We start from the raw sequence: 17,767 nt of genomic DNA, 5'->3' as shown, positions 1-17,767 counted from the left end.
CATGTTCTAGTGGGTGCCTCATAGAACATTCTGTGGACTCAGTTGGCTTCCTGGACACACTCGTGGTCACCTGTGTCCCTTTCACTCCAAGACCGGTCCTAAACTCCTAAATCTCTTTGCACCCATCTGTACTATTACAGGTTTGGGTTGCAAACAACAGAACCCTCTCGGGTTAGTTTAATCAGAGAGAAAATTTGTGAAGGACTTTAGTAGCACCAGGGGCCCTGGGGACTAGGAAGACTGGAGTGGGGGCGCTATGGAGGAAGTGCCCCTGGCCCCCAAGTGCTCATGCTAGTGGCCCTGACACACAGGTGCCAGGTGCTCTGGTCTTACTGTGGTCTCTGAGAGGCTGACCTGGGAGCAGGACTGGGTGCAGGTGGTTTATCCGTGAGGTGATACCAAGAAGCCCCAGTCAGGAGTGGGGAAACCAAGGCAGAGAGAGACTAACCCAGTGACGTTTGCCTGAAAGAGGAGGTTAGCACGTGGGTACCTGAGGCCCAGTCCCTCTGGGGCCCTCTGAGAAACTGCAGGGGGTGTGGCCCAGTGTGGCAGCCCTGGAAGACAAGGATGTTGGGTGTGGGTGCTTCTGATCCCCGGGGATTCTGTCACTGTGATTAAATCAAGGGCGTGAGATGGAGAGGTTTTCCTGGATTATCCAGGTGAGCCCCATGTAGTCACAAGTGTCCTTAAAACTGGAAGGACGAGTCAGAAGGGGAAGTCCAAGTGACGTGTATGACAAGGACGCAGCCCACCATTGCTGGCTTCGAACACAGAGGAAGGCCCACAAGCCAAGGACCGAGGGCAGCCTCTGGGAGCTGAAGACGGTGAGGCACTGGGCTCTAGAGCCTCCAGAAGGGAACGCAGCCCTGCTGACACCTTCACTGCAGCTCAGTGACATACTTGGCAGAATTCTAGCCCCCAAACTGTAACACAGTAAACTTCTGTTGTCCCAGGCCCCTAAGTATGTGCTGATGTGCTACAGCAGCGATAGGAAAGAAACACGTTACGTAAGCCTGCAAGTCCAGTGTGCAAACTCAGAAAACTGAAGATTCCGAATACAAAAACAGTGAAACCTATCCAGGGGGACCTGAAAAGAGATTAAAGGTGACAGTGTGGCAGGACCAGAAAGCGATCGGAACAGAAAGTCATCAGGCTTCAGGCTGTGACATGGAACAGATTCAAGAAATTGTGTTAACATTAAATTGCGAGGAAAAGGACAACCAGAAACGCTGGCAGTGAGGGAGTCAGGACTACGCAACAGGCTCAAGGTCCAGATGCAGCTACATCCTCCAGCTTCCAGCCATGAAATGGCAGGGCTGGCCCAGCCTGTCTGGGAGAGCTCCCATCAGACCGGCCAGGCAACAGGGACCTGACACCATGTGGAAGGGGGAGAGGGCTGGGGTTCCTAGGGAACCTGAGGACCAGAGAAGGGTGGAGAAAGCGAGCCCCCTAGTGGTGTCCACCTGACAACACACAACTCCCTGGTGTGTCCGAATGGGAATCTTCACCTGCCCAGTGGTCCTGGGTGACCACACTCCCCTACCTGAAGGAGGGGGAGTGTGAGGTTCATGGTAGAGATCCTCAAGGTCCTGGGGAGACCAGGAAGCTCCCCATGGGGCCAGAATAAGCCCCTGGGGTTAGGAAGCAGGAGGGAGGTGGAAGGTCCTGGGAGGTGGGCAGCAGGACCCGGTCATGTACCCAGCCCTGTGTGCTCAGGCCCAGCCCACAGGTGCTCTGCCCGTCCAGGATGGGGTTACAGTCCTGCTCTGATCCCTTTCCAGGGAGCAGCACTGGAACCTGGGTCCTGGCCTGGCTGGGGAGCCTGTGGGGCCAGCAGGCTCTGGGCCCAGGAGCACCAGAGTCAACACCAGGAAGACAGGCCCAGCCCAGTGGCAGCACTGGGTGAGGGCACCCAAGGCATGGCTGAGGAAGTAGAGCAGGACAGCTGACTGGGCCACCCAGGGCCCGTGGGGACATGGGACCCAAAATAGGAGCCCCAGGCCCCATGCAGGCCTTGCTGTGAAGTGGGGTGGGAAGTGTAATCCCCTCTTCCTGGAGCTCATGGCTCCTGAGTGACCCAGACAGATCTGGGCCTGCCAGCCTGCCTGCAGTAACACCACCTCCTCACTGGGGCAACAGCCAGTCCACAAATAAATGAACCAAATCAAGAAATATTGATACTTTACCTTTCCTCCAGGTTCCTAGGGCATGCTGGCCGCAGGGCTGCCCTAACTGGGAAAGGGGAGATGACCTGGGTGGGTGGGTTCTCTGGGCCCCTCTGCTGAGCAGCGCAGGCCAGGGGGACTGCTTCTGGCTCTAGGAGGACTCCTGGGGTGCCCCCTGGACAAAGTCCAGGATGGCCTCCGAAGGCCTCATCTCCCCTGACCCTTCTGGTAGGGGGCGGTTTCCACACACCTGGGAGCACAGGGCTCTGCCCCTCTGAGGCTGCTCTGCAGTTTTGGACAGCAACCCCTCCCCGCCCTGGGAGGAAGGTCCCAAGGCAACACCGATGAGCTCCTGGGGACAGAGCCAGAACAGGAGACACCACTGGTGCTGCCCTTGGTCTGGCTGCTTCCTGCTCCAGGTGCAATTCCTGGGACCCTTCTATTGTTCACTTCCGCCCCACCCCCACCCCCACCCCCACCGGAGAAGTGGGCTGCAGCCGGCTTTCCCCGCCTTCCCCACCCTGCAGTGGCACTCTCTCCCTCTGGGGAACCTCAGAGCTGAGTGGGTCTGTCCCTTTTTACTCTAGGGCTCTTATGTGAAGAAACAGCTCCCTCAGGCTATGGGAAGCCCCGGTGGGTGGCCCTGAGGGCATTATCTGGATTTAGACTTACAGCAGCCTGGGAGACCCATCTGTCTTCCAAAGTGGCTGTACCAATTTTGTGTTTCCACCAGCAATGAATGAGAGTTCAACCTAGGTTTTCATATCCAAAAATGTGTACCCACACTGTAGAGTGCTGTGGGAAAGAAACGAGTTAACACATCAAGCGCACACTCGCATCTACACGGGCACAGAGTGAGCACTACGCGTGCGCTAGCTGCTACCGTCATTACCGTCGTCTGCGCCCAGCCCGCAGCGCCGTGAGAGGAGGGGGCTCCTGGCTCCCGAGGCCCCGGCACGAACAGCGCCAAGATGGGGGACCATCTTACTCCCCCTCCTCCAGACCGATCCTAGGACGGCCCAGCCCTTCCCCTCCCCCACGGATCCTCTCCAGCAGTGGTTTCAACGGAACGTTATTTCCAAGTTCCATGTTTCATGGAACGTTGTTTCCAAGATATATTAGTGGACTTTATTTGTAAAAGAATTCTATGATCACAGACTTTTGAAAAAGTTAAACTGGTATTTTTGTTGCGGGACTTTCTGGCGACTCTGATATACTCCAGTGCATCAGGAATCTGTAAGAGGAAACATTCCACAAACTTACTGCTCCACGGAACCCTGGTTCTGGAGGAAGTTCATAATGGACTTGTGAGATGCTGCCCCATGGTCTCCAGGGCCAAGCTGGATCTTGGCGACTTCCTTGGTACCTCTTTCTTGTAGAACCCTGGATCAGACATCCTCCATCTTCCCAGGTGGATTCTTCTACGGTAAAAACCGCATCCCTTTCAGCACCTGTCCCTGGCATGTGCCCCATCCAACAGGAGGGGGCGCTAGTGAGGGCAGCAGTGAGGCCGCACTGCCTAGGGTCCATGTGCTCTATCTCCAGGTTAGGAAGTGGAACGGGGTCCTGGGTCTTCATTGGATGTTTACTAAGTAAAGCAAGTATGTAAAAATGCAGGTAACTTAAGGTGACTGAAGCAATGCTTATTTCCAATCTATGTCGTGATGACCCTGCCCCCCTGCCTCCTGGTTCCCATCACTCATATTCTCAGTCTCCAGGCTGAGCAGCCTTGCTCTTCAGAGTCCTGCTTCACTAGTGTCTCCCTTTTTCTCCACCTGCTGGAGGTCTTTCCTTTCTCAGTCTATGACTAGTCCCAAAGCCTCAAACCCAGATCATCTACCTGCAAAAGAGGCTTGTTTTCCTATCAATGTGAGAAGTGGATTAGATTTGACTTGAAGAAGAGTTTGCACACACCATGTCCTTCTTAGTCTGATCATGCAGCTGCCCTGACAACTGTTTAAGATAATGGGAGAGCCTTGGCCGGTGTGTCTCAGTTGGTTGGGTGACGTCCTAAAAACCAAAAGGTTGCAGGTTCGATTACCAGTCAGGGCACATGCCTAGGTTGTGGGTTCGGTCCCCAATCAGGGCACGTGCAAGAGGCAACTGACTGATGTTTCTCTCTCACATCAGTGTTTCTCTCCTTCTCTCTCCCTCCCTTTCCCTCTCTCTAGACTCAATTGAGAGAGGAGGAGAGAGAGAGAATGGGAGAAATGGTTCTGTCATTTCAGAATCAGACTTCTTTACAAAGTCAAAATAACTTTATAAAAGTTATAAATCTGCAGTACTTTTATCATCTGGTAATTACAAAAGCACTGCATCCTGGTTAGAAAGGAGCATAAGAAGTAATTTTGAAAATCACCAGGATGGAACTTTCGAGCCATCTCTTGGTGCTCGACACTTGGGCTGTTGGCAAGTGCCATCAAAAACAACAACTCCGTGCGAACCTTTGCTTATAAATCTTGGCGCGTCTTTCTAACCAGACCTCGGGATAACTTTTCCATGGGTGTAGTGCTTTAGTCAAGTAGGCTTCATGTTTTTAAGGCTTTTAAGCCATGAGAAGGCCTCCAGCACACTCCCCTAGCAAAATAAGAGAGACCCATTTCCCAAAGTGTTCCCGACACTGAGGACTTCCACTTCTATATCCTTTGTGAACTTGTAGGTTAAAAAATGCATTTCAGGTTTTTTTAATCCTCACCCAAGGCTGTATTTATTGATGAGAGAGAGACTGAGAAACATCGATTGGTTGGCTCTTGTACACACCCCGACTGGGAGTCAAACCTGAAACCTAGGCATGTGCCTTGACCAGGAATCAAACCCACAAACTTTCGGGTTGTGGGACGGCGCTCCAACCAACCGAGCAGCGCAGCCAGGGCATTTCAGCTTTTAAAAGAGTAATTACACTGTTCTTGTAAAATTGGTACAGTCTTGTAAAAAAAAATAAAATAAAATTGAAGCAATACTAAAAGGAATGGAGAAAAAAGTAGAAAAATGTCCTGAACCCTATCGTCTGGAAATACCATAGTTTTATTTGAACGTAGTTCCAAAAATCTGCTTGGAAAGGCGGATTCAAGGACAGGCAAACGGAAGGGTGGCTAGGGTGTGGGTCAGGGCCGAGGCCGGTTCTCCAAGACACCTTCAAACTCTAGAAAACAATGGAGGAGATGATGTGGCGAAGCCTCTCTGAGCAGAGAGGTGGGGGGGGGGGGCGGGGCCCAGTGGTGCTGGGGGGGGGTTGTTGTAGAGACCTCAGGTGGGATACAGCCTGTTACTTAAGCCCTTCAGTTTACAGTATTTGTCACGGCAGCGTGAGCTAACGCACCGGGTAACAAGTACACGCGCCAGGGCAACCTTGGGGGAGTGGAATCTGCATCTCCTCAGCATGACACTCGGGTAGAGTTCGTTTTATTTTCCACACTTGCACTAATGGAACTGTGATTACATAAAAGATTAGACACATGTGTGGTTGGGTGTCTTGGTTTTCCAAGAAAAGTATTGACTTTCTCTGGGGAAAAGTGGAGGTAGATTCTTAGCTTATTGCTTTGTGTCCAATAAAGAATTGGAATGCATGAGTTAATAAATAAGTGGGGAACATTGAGAATTTCAGAAATGCAAAGCTGAATTGCTCCCCTTAGGGTGGGCCTTCCAGCTTGGCAGCAGCCACTCAAGGGCAAGCCACAAAGGCCACAAAGGTCATTTCCCCTCTCTTTCCCAGCAGTCTCTTCCCTCTTTTTCCTGGGGCCCCAGGAATGAGAGGAGGCCACGTGGAGGTGCCAGCTCCCCTACCTTTTCCCAGGCCAGGCCAGGCTTACCCTCAAGACCCAGGACCCAAGCCAGGGACAAAAGTTCCAACCTCCAAGGAGGGGGTTGGGGGCTTCCTGCACGGGATGGGAGGGAGGCTGGACCAGCGGAGTGGGTGGGGGATGGAGTCCCTTTTATCTGCTGTGCCTCAGGCTTCCCAAGCCGCAAACTCAGAAGGCAGGAGACCAGGAAAGCCAGCCCTGTTAGGAGAAGGCCCCTTTGTTCTGGGCTCCTGGCAGGGAGCTCTGGGGCACGCCCACACAGGGGATTATGGCCTCGTAAATGCCCAGTAAATCCCCTTGTGGGGAGCCCTGATCTTGAGGGACAAAGGACCTGTGTTGAGTCTTTCTCAGACTCAGGGCCAGCACCGGGCCAGGGGAGACAAGGGGGTGGGTCTTCTCCAGGATCAGTGCCACCTACACAGGTCTGCACGAGTGTAGGGGTGTGTGTGTGGAGCGTGTGCAAGCTCCTATGCATGGGAGTAGTGGGCACGAGTGCGTGTGTAGGGTGCATCCGCGTGAGTGCGTGTGTGCACACGTGCATCTGTCGTAACGATGCTCGTGGCTCTGAGAAAATGCACCTCGTGTGTACGTTCAAGCAACTTCTGTCATTCCCTCTTTGTTCATGCCAGAAACTGTCTCTTCCTCCAACTCCCACCCCAGGTAGTGCTTCCTGGGCCCAGACAGACCCTTCTCTGGGCGCCAAACCCTGCCACCTGCAGCTGGGAAAAAGACGCCCGAATCGTCATCAGAACTCCCAAGAGTCCCCTCGGGCTGGGCTTCGGCAGGAACACAAGCCCCTTCATGTGGCCTCCAGCCCCTGCCACCAGAACTGTGCTTGTGAGATCTCAGGCCCCTTCTGCCCCCTTCCAGCAGGAAGTTCCTGCTGTGGGCCTGGTGTGAGAGGGCCTGAGCCCCGAGGATCCTCTCCAGGGATACCAGGCCAGGGCCAGAGGAAAGGGCGCAGCTTTCAGGATAGAGCACCTCTCTGCTCCGGCCTCCCCAAAAGGGTGGTTCTTAAATGGAATCCCCCACTGCCCCGCACTGGTGACACACGTGGCCAGTACCATGGGCAGGGCTGTGATTGTTCCAGAGCAGGAAACACAGGGATCACCAGGGTCCCCTGACTTTGTGGGTGAAGGGCCTTGTCTAGGTTTTCGAAGTCTGAAAGTCTTTGTCGCAAGGACTCAGCTCTGCCTGTGGTTGAAAGCAGCCCCTACTACATGCAAATGAGAGTTGGGGCTGTGTGCCGATGGCGCCGCATTGACGGGTGATGGCACTGACATTTCCTGGAAGGCCCGTGTGTCACGAGATACTATTCTTCTTGTGAATTTTTTCTAACCATTTAGACATGTAAAAAGTGTTCTTAGCTCACAGGCTGTGCAGAAACAGGCAGAAGGCCGGATTCGGCTACAGGCCATAGTAACTGACCCCTGTCCTAGGAACCTGGGGTTTGTCATGGAGGTGCCAGCTGAACAGGGCTTCCACCCCACCCTCCAGCCCTCCCCAGTTGTCATCCCAACGAAACCTGTGTTCTCAGCGCCTGGTGAGCCAGTACTCCCAGAGCAAGTCTGTCTCTGCACACACAAGGCCGTGCTGTTTTTCCATGTGACCAAATAGGGACATTCTGAACCCTTGAGTCCCCACCGGCCTGTGTCCTCGGGCAATGTGTCAGCACAGCGGGAGCGCTCTGCTCCCTCTTCGCACCCGTGTAGTATTCCACTGTGTAGGTGGCACCGTCATTTATTTAACCGGTCACCTCTAAAAGTACAAGTCTGCTGTTTCTAATCTGTGATTTCAAAGGAAGCCGCAAAGCAAAACCTTGCATACCTGCCTGCGTGGCATAACGTCTTCGGTGTTCAGGCCCTCATCTGGAGAAGCATCTCGTTGACTTCCCATAACATCTTGTGAGTAGGTTCTACTGTTATCCACATATATCAGATGAAACAATCGAGGCACAGAGGTGACGTAACCTCCCTAAATCACTCGATGAGTAAGAACGGAAGACACGACTTGGACCTGATCGGGCTCCAGCACCCAGGCCCATAGTCAGCCCCTATTTTGATGACTGTGACCCCATGGCTCTTTCAAAATAGTGAGGAGGCCCTGCAGACGGCCTCAGCTCCAGCGCCTCACGGAAAGCCTGGACTTGCGGCAACGGCACCAGCAGAGGCCCCAGAACCTTAAGAAGACCCTGTTACCTCCGAACAGTCTGACCCCTTGGCCTAGCCCCAGGCACCCTCAGAAGGACTGGCCTGGAGGCTCACCTGTCCCCAATCCTCTGTGCCTCCTGTCATGGTGCCCCACATCCCATTAAGTCTGGTCCATCCCCAGCTGCTCCCAGAAGAAAAATCACAGGCATATACCCAGTGACAGACCCTAGAAGGCCAGTGCCTGGAGTACCTCTTCCACCTTGCACCAGACACGCAGAACTGGGTCGTCCACTCCTGCTCTCTGAGGGTTGGCGGGGAGCTTGACCTGGGCTCCTGAGAGCCCACGGGACACCAGGCTCCACCCAGACCTGATCGAAGCCCTGAACCCAGTTGTGCACAAGACAGGAGCCCTGGGCCCCACAGGCCTTCTGTGGGCCTTCGGCCTGCAGCCCCTGTGGGGTTGCATCCTGTCTGGCCAACCTAGGAAGGGCTGTCAGTAAACTCTCCCCACCTTTGAAGTCAAGATCTAGTTCAGGCGCTGAGAAGAGAGACAGAGATGACAGCAAAACTCCTGTCACAGCCCTGTTTTGTTTGCGTAGGACCAGAGGCCAAGATAACAAAGAGCACGTCCGGGAGCCTCCCCCAGGATGGCTCTGGGGATTCCCCCAGGAAGAGCCCCCACCGACCAGCTCCTTTTTCTGTCCCCATGGTGGCTTCCACCCCTTCCTTCTGGATGGGGGCCCACAGGGCCTGGGAGGATATAAAAGGCCAGGTGGAGGGCGCCAGGATTGGGCGACAAGAGTTTTCTGGCCAGGTAGGTTGGCGCTGCCCTCCCATGGATGGGGCCTGGCAAGGTCAGGCGGGGCCCCTCTCTGAGAGTCTAGTGGACTGTCCCCTCTCTCCAGGAGCCTTGGGACTCACCAGCCAGAAATCATGCTGCTGTGGCTAACCCTCGCCGTCCTCTGGAGCACCACCTGCTGGGCAGGGCGTAAGTCTGGGGGGTCTGCCTCCCTCCAGCCCATCCCTCTGGTGGCTACCCTCACCTCCTCCAATGAGGTCACCCCGGGGGTCTGGGCCCAGCCCTGGGCTAACTCTAGTCACAGGACTGTCCCATCTGCCTCATGGGGCGTTGTCCAAATCTGCTCAGAGATAACGTACGTATTACCATGGGTTTTCTTCTCTCCCCTAACTCATTGTTTCATCCATCTAGAGATGTTTGGGAATGGAGGAGGCTGGTATTTCAGTACCTCTCCAGACTATGAAAATGATATAACTGGGATTCGAGTGTCTGTGGGTCTTATAGGCATATTAAAGAGGTGAGTAGGAGCAGGGCATGAAGCCCTCGCACTGTGTCCCAACTCCTGCCACAGTCCTGGGGACTTGGGGAGGGGGGGGCTTAGCGCCTCTTCTCCAACATCTTACCTGGGTTCCTGCTGGCTCTCTGAGACCCACTGAGTCCCTGGAGTCATGGAGCCGCCATCCACCACCTTTCCGTCCGCTCCTTGCCTGCAGCTACCCCCTGTCCTGCACACCAGCCCCGCTTCTTTCTGTCTGCACCTGGAAGTCCAGACATTGCTTCCTGGGTTGATCTAAAGAAGAGAATAGATGATGCTTCTCCCTACTTTCTCCTTTCAACCCAAACTCAGTTCAGTCAAAAACAGCCTTTCAGTCTGAGAATGCCTGGTGGAAAAACCAGGAGAAGGGCAGGGTCAAGGAGGAAAGGAAGCGTGGGTCAGAGCAGACCACTGCTTGAACACAAGTAGCCAGAAGTGTGTAGAGGCAGAAAGCCCAGGGCCATTTCCCTAACGGTAGGGTGGTGTCCTTGCCCAAAGTCTGGGGTAAGCCTTTGATCTGCACTTAAAGCAGCCCCGGGACCGGGACAGGACCGGGACAGGACTGGGACCGCGGAGGGGAAATAGGGCAAAGCGGCCAGAGCAAAGGGGACAGAGCATGGGCAGGGGGCGGTGGAGCAGGAGGCTCTGAGATAGGCACCAAGATGGGAGGAAGGACACAGATGAGCTCAGGCGAGCAAAGCTAGTGGAATTCCCCCAGGTGAGTGTGAGAAGTCACCAGCGTCTCAGGCCTGCAACCTGATCTGTTGGAGTGACTTGGGCTCAGAAAACCCAAACTTGGCTGGAGAGCAGCTCTCCTGCTCTGCAAGGACGACAGCTGGCACCACTTGAGGGTCATGGGGACCGGGCACTGTGCAGAGCTCTCCTTACAGATGAGCTCAGTGCCTGCTTCCAATAATCTCCCACTCTGCAGATGAAGAAACTGAGGCCTGGAGAGGCTGGGTAACAAGCCCAAGACCGCTTCCCGACAGTGGCGGTACAGGGCTTTGAGACCAGCATACCTGTCTTGGGAACCCCAAGCCCTGTGCTCAAGGGCTTGTGCCGCAGTGACAGGGCTGCTCTCCTGGCCCGTGGCTGAGGGGAGGAGTGGTGTGGGGGATGGAGGACCTGGAGAATGGCAAGTCAGCCTGGATCCAAAGTGTTCAAATCTCCTACTTTCTCTCAGTATCCAGGTGAAATATGGATCCTCCTGGAGTAAAGCATTTGGCGTCTCAGGTGGGAACGCCCAGGAATTCACCCTGTGGCCAGGTGAACACATTATAGGGGTGTACGGCTCGCATAAGTTTTACCTCCGGTATCTGATCATATACACTGACTTCGGGCGCTGGGCCACTTTTGGGAAGGAAGAAGGCCGCGGCTTCGTCGTCTACCCCAACCAGCCGGGAAATGTGGTCACGGGACTCTTCGGCCAGTATCGGCACCTCGGCATCACGGGCATCGGTTTTCATTGGGATTATCCTCGAGCACAGTTGTCCAGTGAACCACCACAAAACATAACAAGCGGTTGAGTGCTCCTGGATCCTCAGGGATGGGGGCGTAGGTCACCCTGCTGAGGCCATCAGACTGGTGGTGGCACCAGGACAGCCACGTCAGGCACTGAATCAGAATCCAACTAATAAAGCTTCTGCAGGAACAGTGCATCCAGGTGTGGTTCTTGGGTGTGACTGATGCCCTCAGAGATTGGGGGGGATCTGGCCCCTGGGTTGGAACTCAGTGAATGGAGGGAGCTTCAGGGTGCTGCAGGGTGAGACAAGAGGGGGGTCTGACACCCCATTCCCTGAGGATGCAGGACTGACCCTGGGCCGACCTCACAATTGTTTAGGATTCTGGGCTCCAAGGGTGCTGCCCCAACCCCAGCCCAGCTAGCTGGCCTCTGCGGCCCAGGCTCAGTCCCAAGCTTCTCTGAGCAAGCAAGGGGCCTCAGGGAAGCCACTCGTTCACTCCCTCATTCACTCGCTCTGCACTCATTTGCCAAGACCTCACCCACGCCAGGTTCTCCTGGCCGCTGGAGCTGTAAAGAAGAGTCCAGCTGTTCTGCTGAAGGGCACCCTATGGAGGATGATGGCAGAAGCAGACCGGATGGTGGCAGTTGGTTGTGGCATCTGTGTTGATGGGGATACATGCAGGGCTTCATGCACAGGCACTTTCCCAGAGGTGCGGTGGCAGGGTGCTCCAGGGAAGCCTTCCTGGAGGAGGCAATGTCTGAGTTAAGTCCTAAAGGCTGAGTGAGAACTGTGGAAACAGTGGGGAGGAGGTCATTCCAGGCACAGAGATCAACATAGGCAAAGGGAAGAGCCAGAAGTAGAAAAGAACAGTGCTCCTTGAAGTTTGGTAAATTATTATAACAGCAACAAGAAACTAATGCAGACCCCAGACCTTGCATGTTCTTTGTATCCTCTTTCCCAAGCCTTGGGTCCCACACGAGCTCTTGCCAAGGTCTGAGTCCCAGGATCCTCCAGGGACGAGGCTTCCAAACACTTTGGACCCTGATCCGCAGGAAGAAACACATTTTATGTTGTGACACAGAGCACACACTCATCTATCAAACTGCGACAGCCAAACAGCGATCATGCCAAGTGCCAGGCCCCATCCCACCAGAGCTCCCTGCTCACAGCAGCCCGTGCGAACAGACTTCCATTATCGCCATATGCAAAAGGAAAAAACCGAGGCACGGAGAGCACAGTGGCTTGACTTCGGTCGCCCAGCGTACGTGGCAGAAAAAGGTCCAGCTGGGGCTGGTCTGGCTGCAAGGTCTGGGTTCAGAACCACAGACCAAGGCAAAGATTCCCCAACTGATTCTCATCTCTCTGTGTGAGATATAGCTGACGTGTTTTTTCTCTGCTTTGATTTTAATTTTAAACTCTGGTTGAGAGCCACTCTGTGGTTCTTCACCTAGAGTCTGTGGGGAAAATTCAGGGAATCCATGAACTTGGGTAAGGAAAAAATGACCTCCTTATTGTCTTTCACTGAAATTTTGTTTTCCCTTCAAGTACGAATGTGACCTTGTTCACCTCATAAACAGTGCCTGGGGCCTTGTCATATTAGTTACATTTGTCCCAGATATCGTGAACTATACGCTCATCACTACTTCAAATTATGGTGTTTTCAGGCTTGTCTTTTAATGTGTCAATAAGAAAAGCACGGACATTGACAGAGTACGCATGAGAAAACTTTGACGAGTGTATTTGAGGTGTCTCTGCAGGAGCTCCTTGTCTTCCTGGGTCGGGAGAGGCCGCTCCCCCCTCATCCTGCTCTGCCAGGCTTCAGGGCCAGTGCTGTAGCAAAGTTAACTTCTTGCCCTTGGCTTGCAAAAAGGGAAACCTGTTTTCAATACTACAGGGATGCGGGACCTCTTTCACAGATGCTTACCTTCCTTGGGGCTGACAACTGCAAGTGGAAGGGGTGGGGGATGCTGCTCCCTAACACCCCCTGGTGTGGCAACAAAGATGGTCAGAAATGGGACGATGCTGACTTGAAAAGCCGGCACGGCAGCCATTACCGTGTGGTAGGGATCAGATAGGGTGAGAGGAGGAGGGAGCCGACAGGGGAAAGGAAGAGGAAGGGAAGGGAGAAGAGGGGGATGAGGAGCTGGCAATGGCACCGGCTCAGGGGCTGTTGTGCAGACTCATTGTGAAGCACGGTCGGTCGCCCAATTCTTATCTGTGAAACAGTTCTCAGGGATTCCTCCATGGTTACCGCAGCAAACCCAGCGCATCCTCCCTGACAAGCTCTGCCTGGCACCGCGGAGTCAGGCGTTGGTTGAGACGCCCCACCTGTTCTCAGGACTCAGTCCTCGCATAGTGCCCGAGTCCAGGGCTAGAACCGTGTGTGGGAGCTTGGGGGAGCCCAGGCCCACTCCCTTTGGTGGCAAGGACCACGCGGGGTCACGTATGTGCAGAAGCTTTATTCAACACGGACATTCAGGGTCGCCCTGGCCATGCCGGTTGGTACTCATCCGAGTCACCTCGTCCCCAGCCCTGCCAGGTTAGCCAGCGCACCTGGCGGCGAGGATGCTGCCTGCGGTGGGACCCAGGACCCTTAGGAGACCTCGCTGGCACACTTTCCGCGCACCGCTCATCAACTCCCCTGTCACCGCGGCGGGCCCCTGAGCGGACGACTTCCCCAAGACAGAGCGCCACTTGAAGCCGATCCCAAAGAGGCACAAGAGTGCTGGCCCTTGGCTGACAGCAGCGGCCGCCGGGCCGCTGAAGAGTGGGCGTCCAAAGGCAGCCTGTTGCCCCCTGCTGGTGCTGCAGCGCAGGTGCTGGACGCAGAAGCGCAAGCGCGCTCTGCGGGACACCACTGCGATGCGCTCTCCTGCCCACAGCAGAAATTCCTGTACCCGACCTATCCCGGCTCTGTACCGCCGGCTCTGCTGCCCCCAAACCTCAGCTAGACTCTGGGAAGGAGGCTTACTCAATGGCCGGGCCCAGCGCCACACCCGCTCCCAGCTCGGCCAGCCCCAAGGGGAAGAAGTCTTCTGTCATCTGCCTAGTTTCTGAGCTGGACTGGTGCCTGCTTTATCTAGTGAGAATGGCCAGTTCTTTCCATTCTGCAACAACCCTCCAGCCCCGGGGCTTTCAGCCGGGACTTCTCCCGATGCATTACGTGCACTTCTGTGTCCTGGACGGGTGCTTGGCTCACCTGCCCTCCAGACCAGTGATCATGGGCACTCCAAAAATTTCAGAGCTCTTTTTGCGACACATCCCTCCTCCTCAGTCCCCAAAGAGTCTGGCGAGGCGGAGTGTGGGCATGAGACCCACAACTGTGGCCAGGCATCCCCCAGCTGCCTCCGAGCCTATTCCTGTGTGTCCTCCTGGGTCCGGTGGACAGCTGCAAGCTAGCTGGGGTAGAGGCCAAAGCAGGAGTACTTCGAGCAGTGGCCTCCTGCTCTCCAGGTGGGAGACACTCTCTAAGAGTGTGTGGCAGCTTTCCGAGTGAGGCCTTCCTCCTGCAGCCCCCTGCACAACCCACCCGGAGTGAGGCAGAGGCTGCTACACTGAGCCCTTTGGCCCACTCCTTCACCTAAGCCCTGTGGCTCACAGGTGGAACTTGACCCAAGCTGAGCCAGCCATTCTCAGAGTCAGTGATGGGCGAGTCACAGTCTGCATGTGATGTCACATGTGGATGGGGGGGCTGTGGAACCGCCTGTCCACCAAGGGGCTGAAAACTGATGAACCAAGCACAGCAAAAGATGGGGTGATGGCCTGAATGACCTTTCAGCCAGGCTCTGGACTTTCTAAATCAGCTATTCCTGCTCTTACACTCCAAGACATATCCCAAATAGGAATGCCAGATAAAATGCAGGACACTCCGTTAAATTTGAATTTCAGATTCACAATGGAAAATTTTTTATATAAGTATATATGAAACATTGCATTTTTCAAAAGTATAACTATGTTCCAAATATTCCTTTTTTTATAGCATAAGCATATCCCAAATACTCAATGGGGCATATTTACACTAAAAAATTGTATCTGAAACTTATATGTGATGGGGCCTACTGTATTTTGATTTGCTGAATTTGGCAACCCTAACCCGAGACACTTTGGGCTCTGTGGAAGGAGAGGCCACTGGTGGGAGTGGTCAGGACAGAGCCGGTCAGGGGGACTGCCCCTCTAGGACAGACCAAAGGGCAGATCAGGGAGACAGAACTGCAGTGGTGAAGCAGGCCTCTGCTGCTCACTACCAAGGGCGTTAAGGGACCAGGAAAACCCCAGAGAAGGGATCCTTCGGATGTTCCCATCCTGACACACGTCTTACTCAGCCCTGTATGGGCCCCTCATCCCCATGAAGATCCTGACCCCCTGGCTCTCCCTCTGCTATTCCCCCCTTATGTGGAAGTGGAAGCCTCGGCCTTGCATCTCTGCAGGCAGATGCGTATCAGGGAGAGGGGGGCAGAAAGTGAGGGGCAGGACAGGTCCTGGGGCCGGGGACCACATCTGCAAATGTCTGGTCCAGCGCTGCCTTTAGCAGGTGTGGAGGCCAGGGTTTGTGCTGGGTGGTTAAGGATAGGGAGGGGCAGAGTCTTACCCTGGGCACTGCAGGTAGGACTGGAGAGGAGTGAGGGCCAGCATGGTTTTGAGGGGGTGCCCCAGGACTTGGACCTTGAGGTCAGCAGTGACAGACTTTGAGAAAACTTCAGGGGAGACTCTGGGGAAAAGAGGTCAGGTGTGAGGGGTCCTGTGACCCCTGGAGGTGGGGTGAAGGAAACTGAGGGGAACCTTCTTTTCTACAGATTTCAGGGCTTAACGAGAAGACAGAGCCCAGGTCTGTTTCGCCGCTGGGCTACCTGCATGGCTGCGCAGACAGGCCCCGCCTGGCCAGCTGCTGTGTGCCACCATCCTGAAACTCATAAGTTTTGATCAATGGGCCTCACATTTTATTTCTTTTTAAAAAATTGTATTAATTGATTTTTAAAGAGAAAAAGAAACATCGACCTGCTGTTCCACCCATTTATGCACCCACTGGTTGACTCCTGCGTGTGCCCCAACTGGGGACCAAACCCGCAGCCCCAGCGCACCAGCATGATGCTCCAACTAACTTAGCTACCTGGCCGGGGCAGGGCCTCACATTTTCATTTTACACTGGGCCGCCCAAAGTATTCAGCCAGCCCTGGAAGAGACTCTGTTCCCAAGGAACCTGCTCATCCCTGCTCCCTGATTCGGGTCTCCGAGGAGACCAAAGAGCAGGAATTCCAGGGAGCAGGAATTTGAGGTGGGTCAAATTCCGCTTCCCTTTCCCTTCCACCCCCCAGCCACATCCACCACCAGTGGGGCCTCAAACTGCCCACTCTTGGCAGGGGGTCTGTTTGGGGTGTCCTGGTTGCTCAGTATTTGTATTCCTGTCCACAGGCCCTCAGAAAAGTGAGTCCCACAGCACAGATCAAGCCCATGGAATACAGGAAGAGCCAATGAGGGTTAAGGAGAACAGTCACATTGACCAACCAAGGCGAAGGATGGTCCAAAACCAAGGGATGTTTGCAGAGTCCTGGACATGCAGAGGAGGAAAAAAGCAGACGGGCCCTGCTTGAGATGGCCCCCACGAAGTCAGAGACAGAGAAGCAACTTCCCAGAGCAGAAGGTCAGCCACACAGAATGTTTGAGACAAGCCCCCTGTCCTTCCCGCATTTGGGTGAATTTGCTTAAGCTCTTTTTAGATTCCCTACTTAAAAGATCTCTCCCACTGCCAGGTCCAGGAACTCACAATAATGCCCACTGATGGAGCACTCACTCGGACCAGGCCTCCCAACCTTATGGTTTTGCCTACTTCTCCTGAAGTGATCCTATGGAGAGTTTCGGTATTCAACTGCATTCTTTCTGAATTTTCCTGTATTTTTAATCAGATTTATTGACACATAATTTACACATAATAAAATGCATCTACGTTAATAGTACAGTTTGATGACTTTTGACAAATGTATACACCTACGTAACTCAACACACTCAAAATGCAGAAAGTTTCGGTCACCCCACGAAGGTCCCCTGGTGTCCCCTGGCACTCAGTTCCCTCTTAAACTCAGTTCCAGGTAATCTGTCTGCTTTTTGTCGCCACGAATTAGTTTTGCCTTTTTGAAAACTTCATAAAAAGAAAATTACATGCTATATACTCCTTTGTGTTAGGCTTTTTCATTCAATGTTATGATTTCGAGATTACCTGTTACTTGTATTTCGGTAATGTGTTCCTTTTTTATTGCTAAGAGCATTTCATTTAATTTATACTTCATTTAATGTACCCACTTCCCGGCTGATGAACATGTGGGTTGTTTATTTTGGGCCCCTATGAATAAAGCATCTATGGACATTTGTGCATGAATTTTTGTGGCGACGTAAGTTTTCATTCCTCTTTGGTAAATATCTGGGGGAGCACTTGATGATGACTCATAGGGTAAGTGTCTGTTTAAGTCGATAAGAAATTGCCCAACCGCTTCCAAGGCACCGTGCTGCCTTCCCACCAGCAATGAGTGAGCGTTCCGGTGGCTCCACATCCCTGCCCACGCTCGGCATTGTCGATCGGTTCCATTTGCCGTCTGTAAACTAATGATGAGCATCTGCCTCGTCTTTCTCAGGTAATGATGTGTATCCTGCCCACTCACACGGCTTCCTTCCTGAGGTCTCATCCCAAAACTTCGTCCAGCTGTTTGATTTTTTTTTTTTTTTTATATTGAACTCCTTCCTTCTGGCTGTTCTGTTGGAACATCAGGTGAAGAGAGGATCTAGTGAGTCACTGGCAGCACAGCAGTGGACTCCTTCCACTTCTGCTCCGTTTACTTCTGCCTGGGCTCACCCACTGGCCTCGCG

General features: G+C 53.8%; 1 protein-coding gene and 1 long non-coding RNA gene across 3 annotated transcripts; one reads left to right on the top strand and one right to left on the bottom strand.

Annotated features, from left to right (window-relative positions):
• Nucleotides 1-8,849: 8,849 nt before the first annotated feature.
• On the top strand, nt 8,850-11,105 carry ZG16B (zymogen granule protein 16B). 2 transcript variants are annotated; one of them, XM_024553429.2, is made up of 4 exons: nt 8,850-8,929; nt 9,021-9,103; nt 9,326-9,431; nt 10,633-11,105. In XM_024553429.2, exons 2-4 carry the CDS (start codon nt 9,049-9,051, stop codon nt 10,973-10,975), a joined length of 504 nt encoding a protein of 167 aa, XP_024409197.2. In that variant the 5' UTR covers nt 8,850-8,929; nt 9,021-9,048; the 3' UTR covers nt 10,976-11,105. The 2 variants fall into 2 exon arrangements, with proteins under 2 accessions (XP_024409197.2, XP_053784401.1); XM_053928426.1 differs by lacking the exon at nt 8,850-8,929 and having other exon boundaries at nt 8,962-9,103.
• LOC128781383 (uncharacterized) lies at nt 11,101-11,933 on the bottom strand. The gene is made up of 3 exons (XR_008427338.2): nt 11,844-11,933; nt 11,451-11,653; nt 11,101-11,204 (listed from the first exon to the last, which is right to left on the bottom strand). It is a non-coding gene; the product is annotated as an uncharacterized lncRNA (long non-coding RNA).
• Between the last annotated feature and the right edge of the window lie 5,834 nt (nt 11,934-17,767).

The sequence above is a fragment of the Desmodus rotundus genome, chromosome 1, assembly GCF_022682495.2.
Source record: "Desmodus rotundus isolate HL8 chromosome 1, HLdesRot8A.1, whole genome shotgun sequence".
Taxonomy (NCBI): domain Eukaryota; kingdom Metazoa; phylum Chordata; class Mammalia; order Chiroptera; family Phyllostomidae; genus Desmodus; species Desmodus rotundus.
This window is presented reverse-complemented; position numbering and strand designations above follow the sequence as displayed.

What these genes read in the sequence shown, in the direction of transcription:
- ZG16B (XM_024553429.2), top strand. Translation starts at nt 9,049, where the DNA reads ATGCTGCTGTGGCTAACCCTCGCCGTCCTCTGGAGCACCACCTGCTGG. An exon ending in CACCACCTGCTGGGCAGGGC is followed by an intron (nt 9,104 to 9,325) that starts GTAAGTCTGGGG and finishes TCATCCATCTAG; the next exon opens with AGATGTTTGGGAATGGAGGA. An exon ending in CTTATAGGCATATTAAAGAG is followed by an intron (nt 9,432 to 10,632) that starts GTGAGTAGGAGC and finishes ACTTTCTCTCAG; the next exon opens with TATCCAGGTGAAATATGGAT.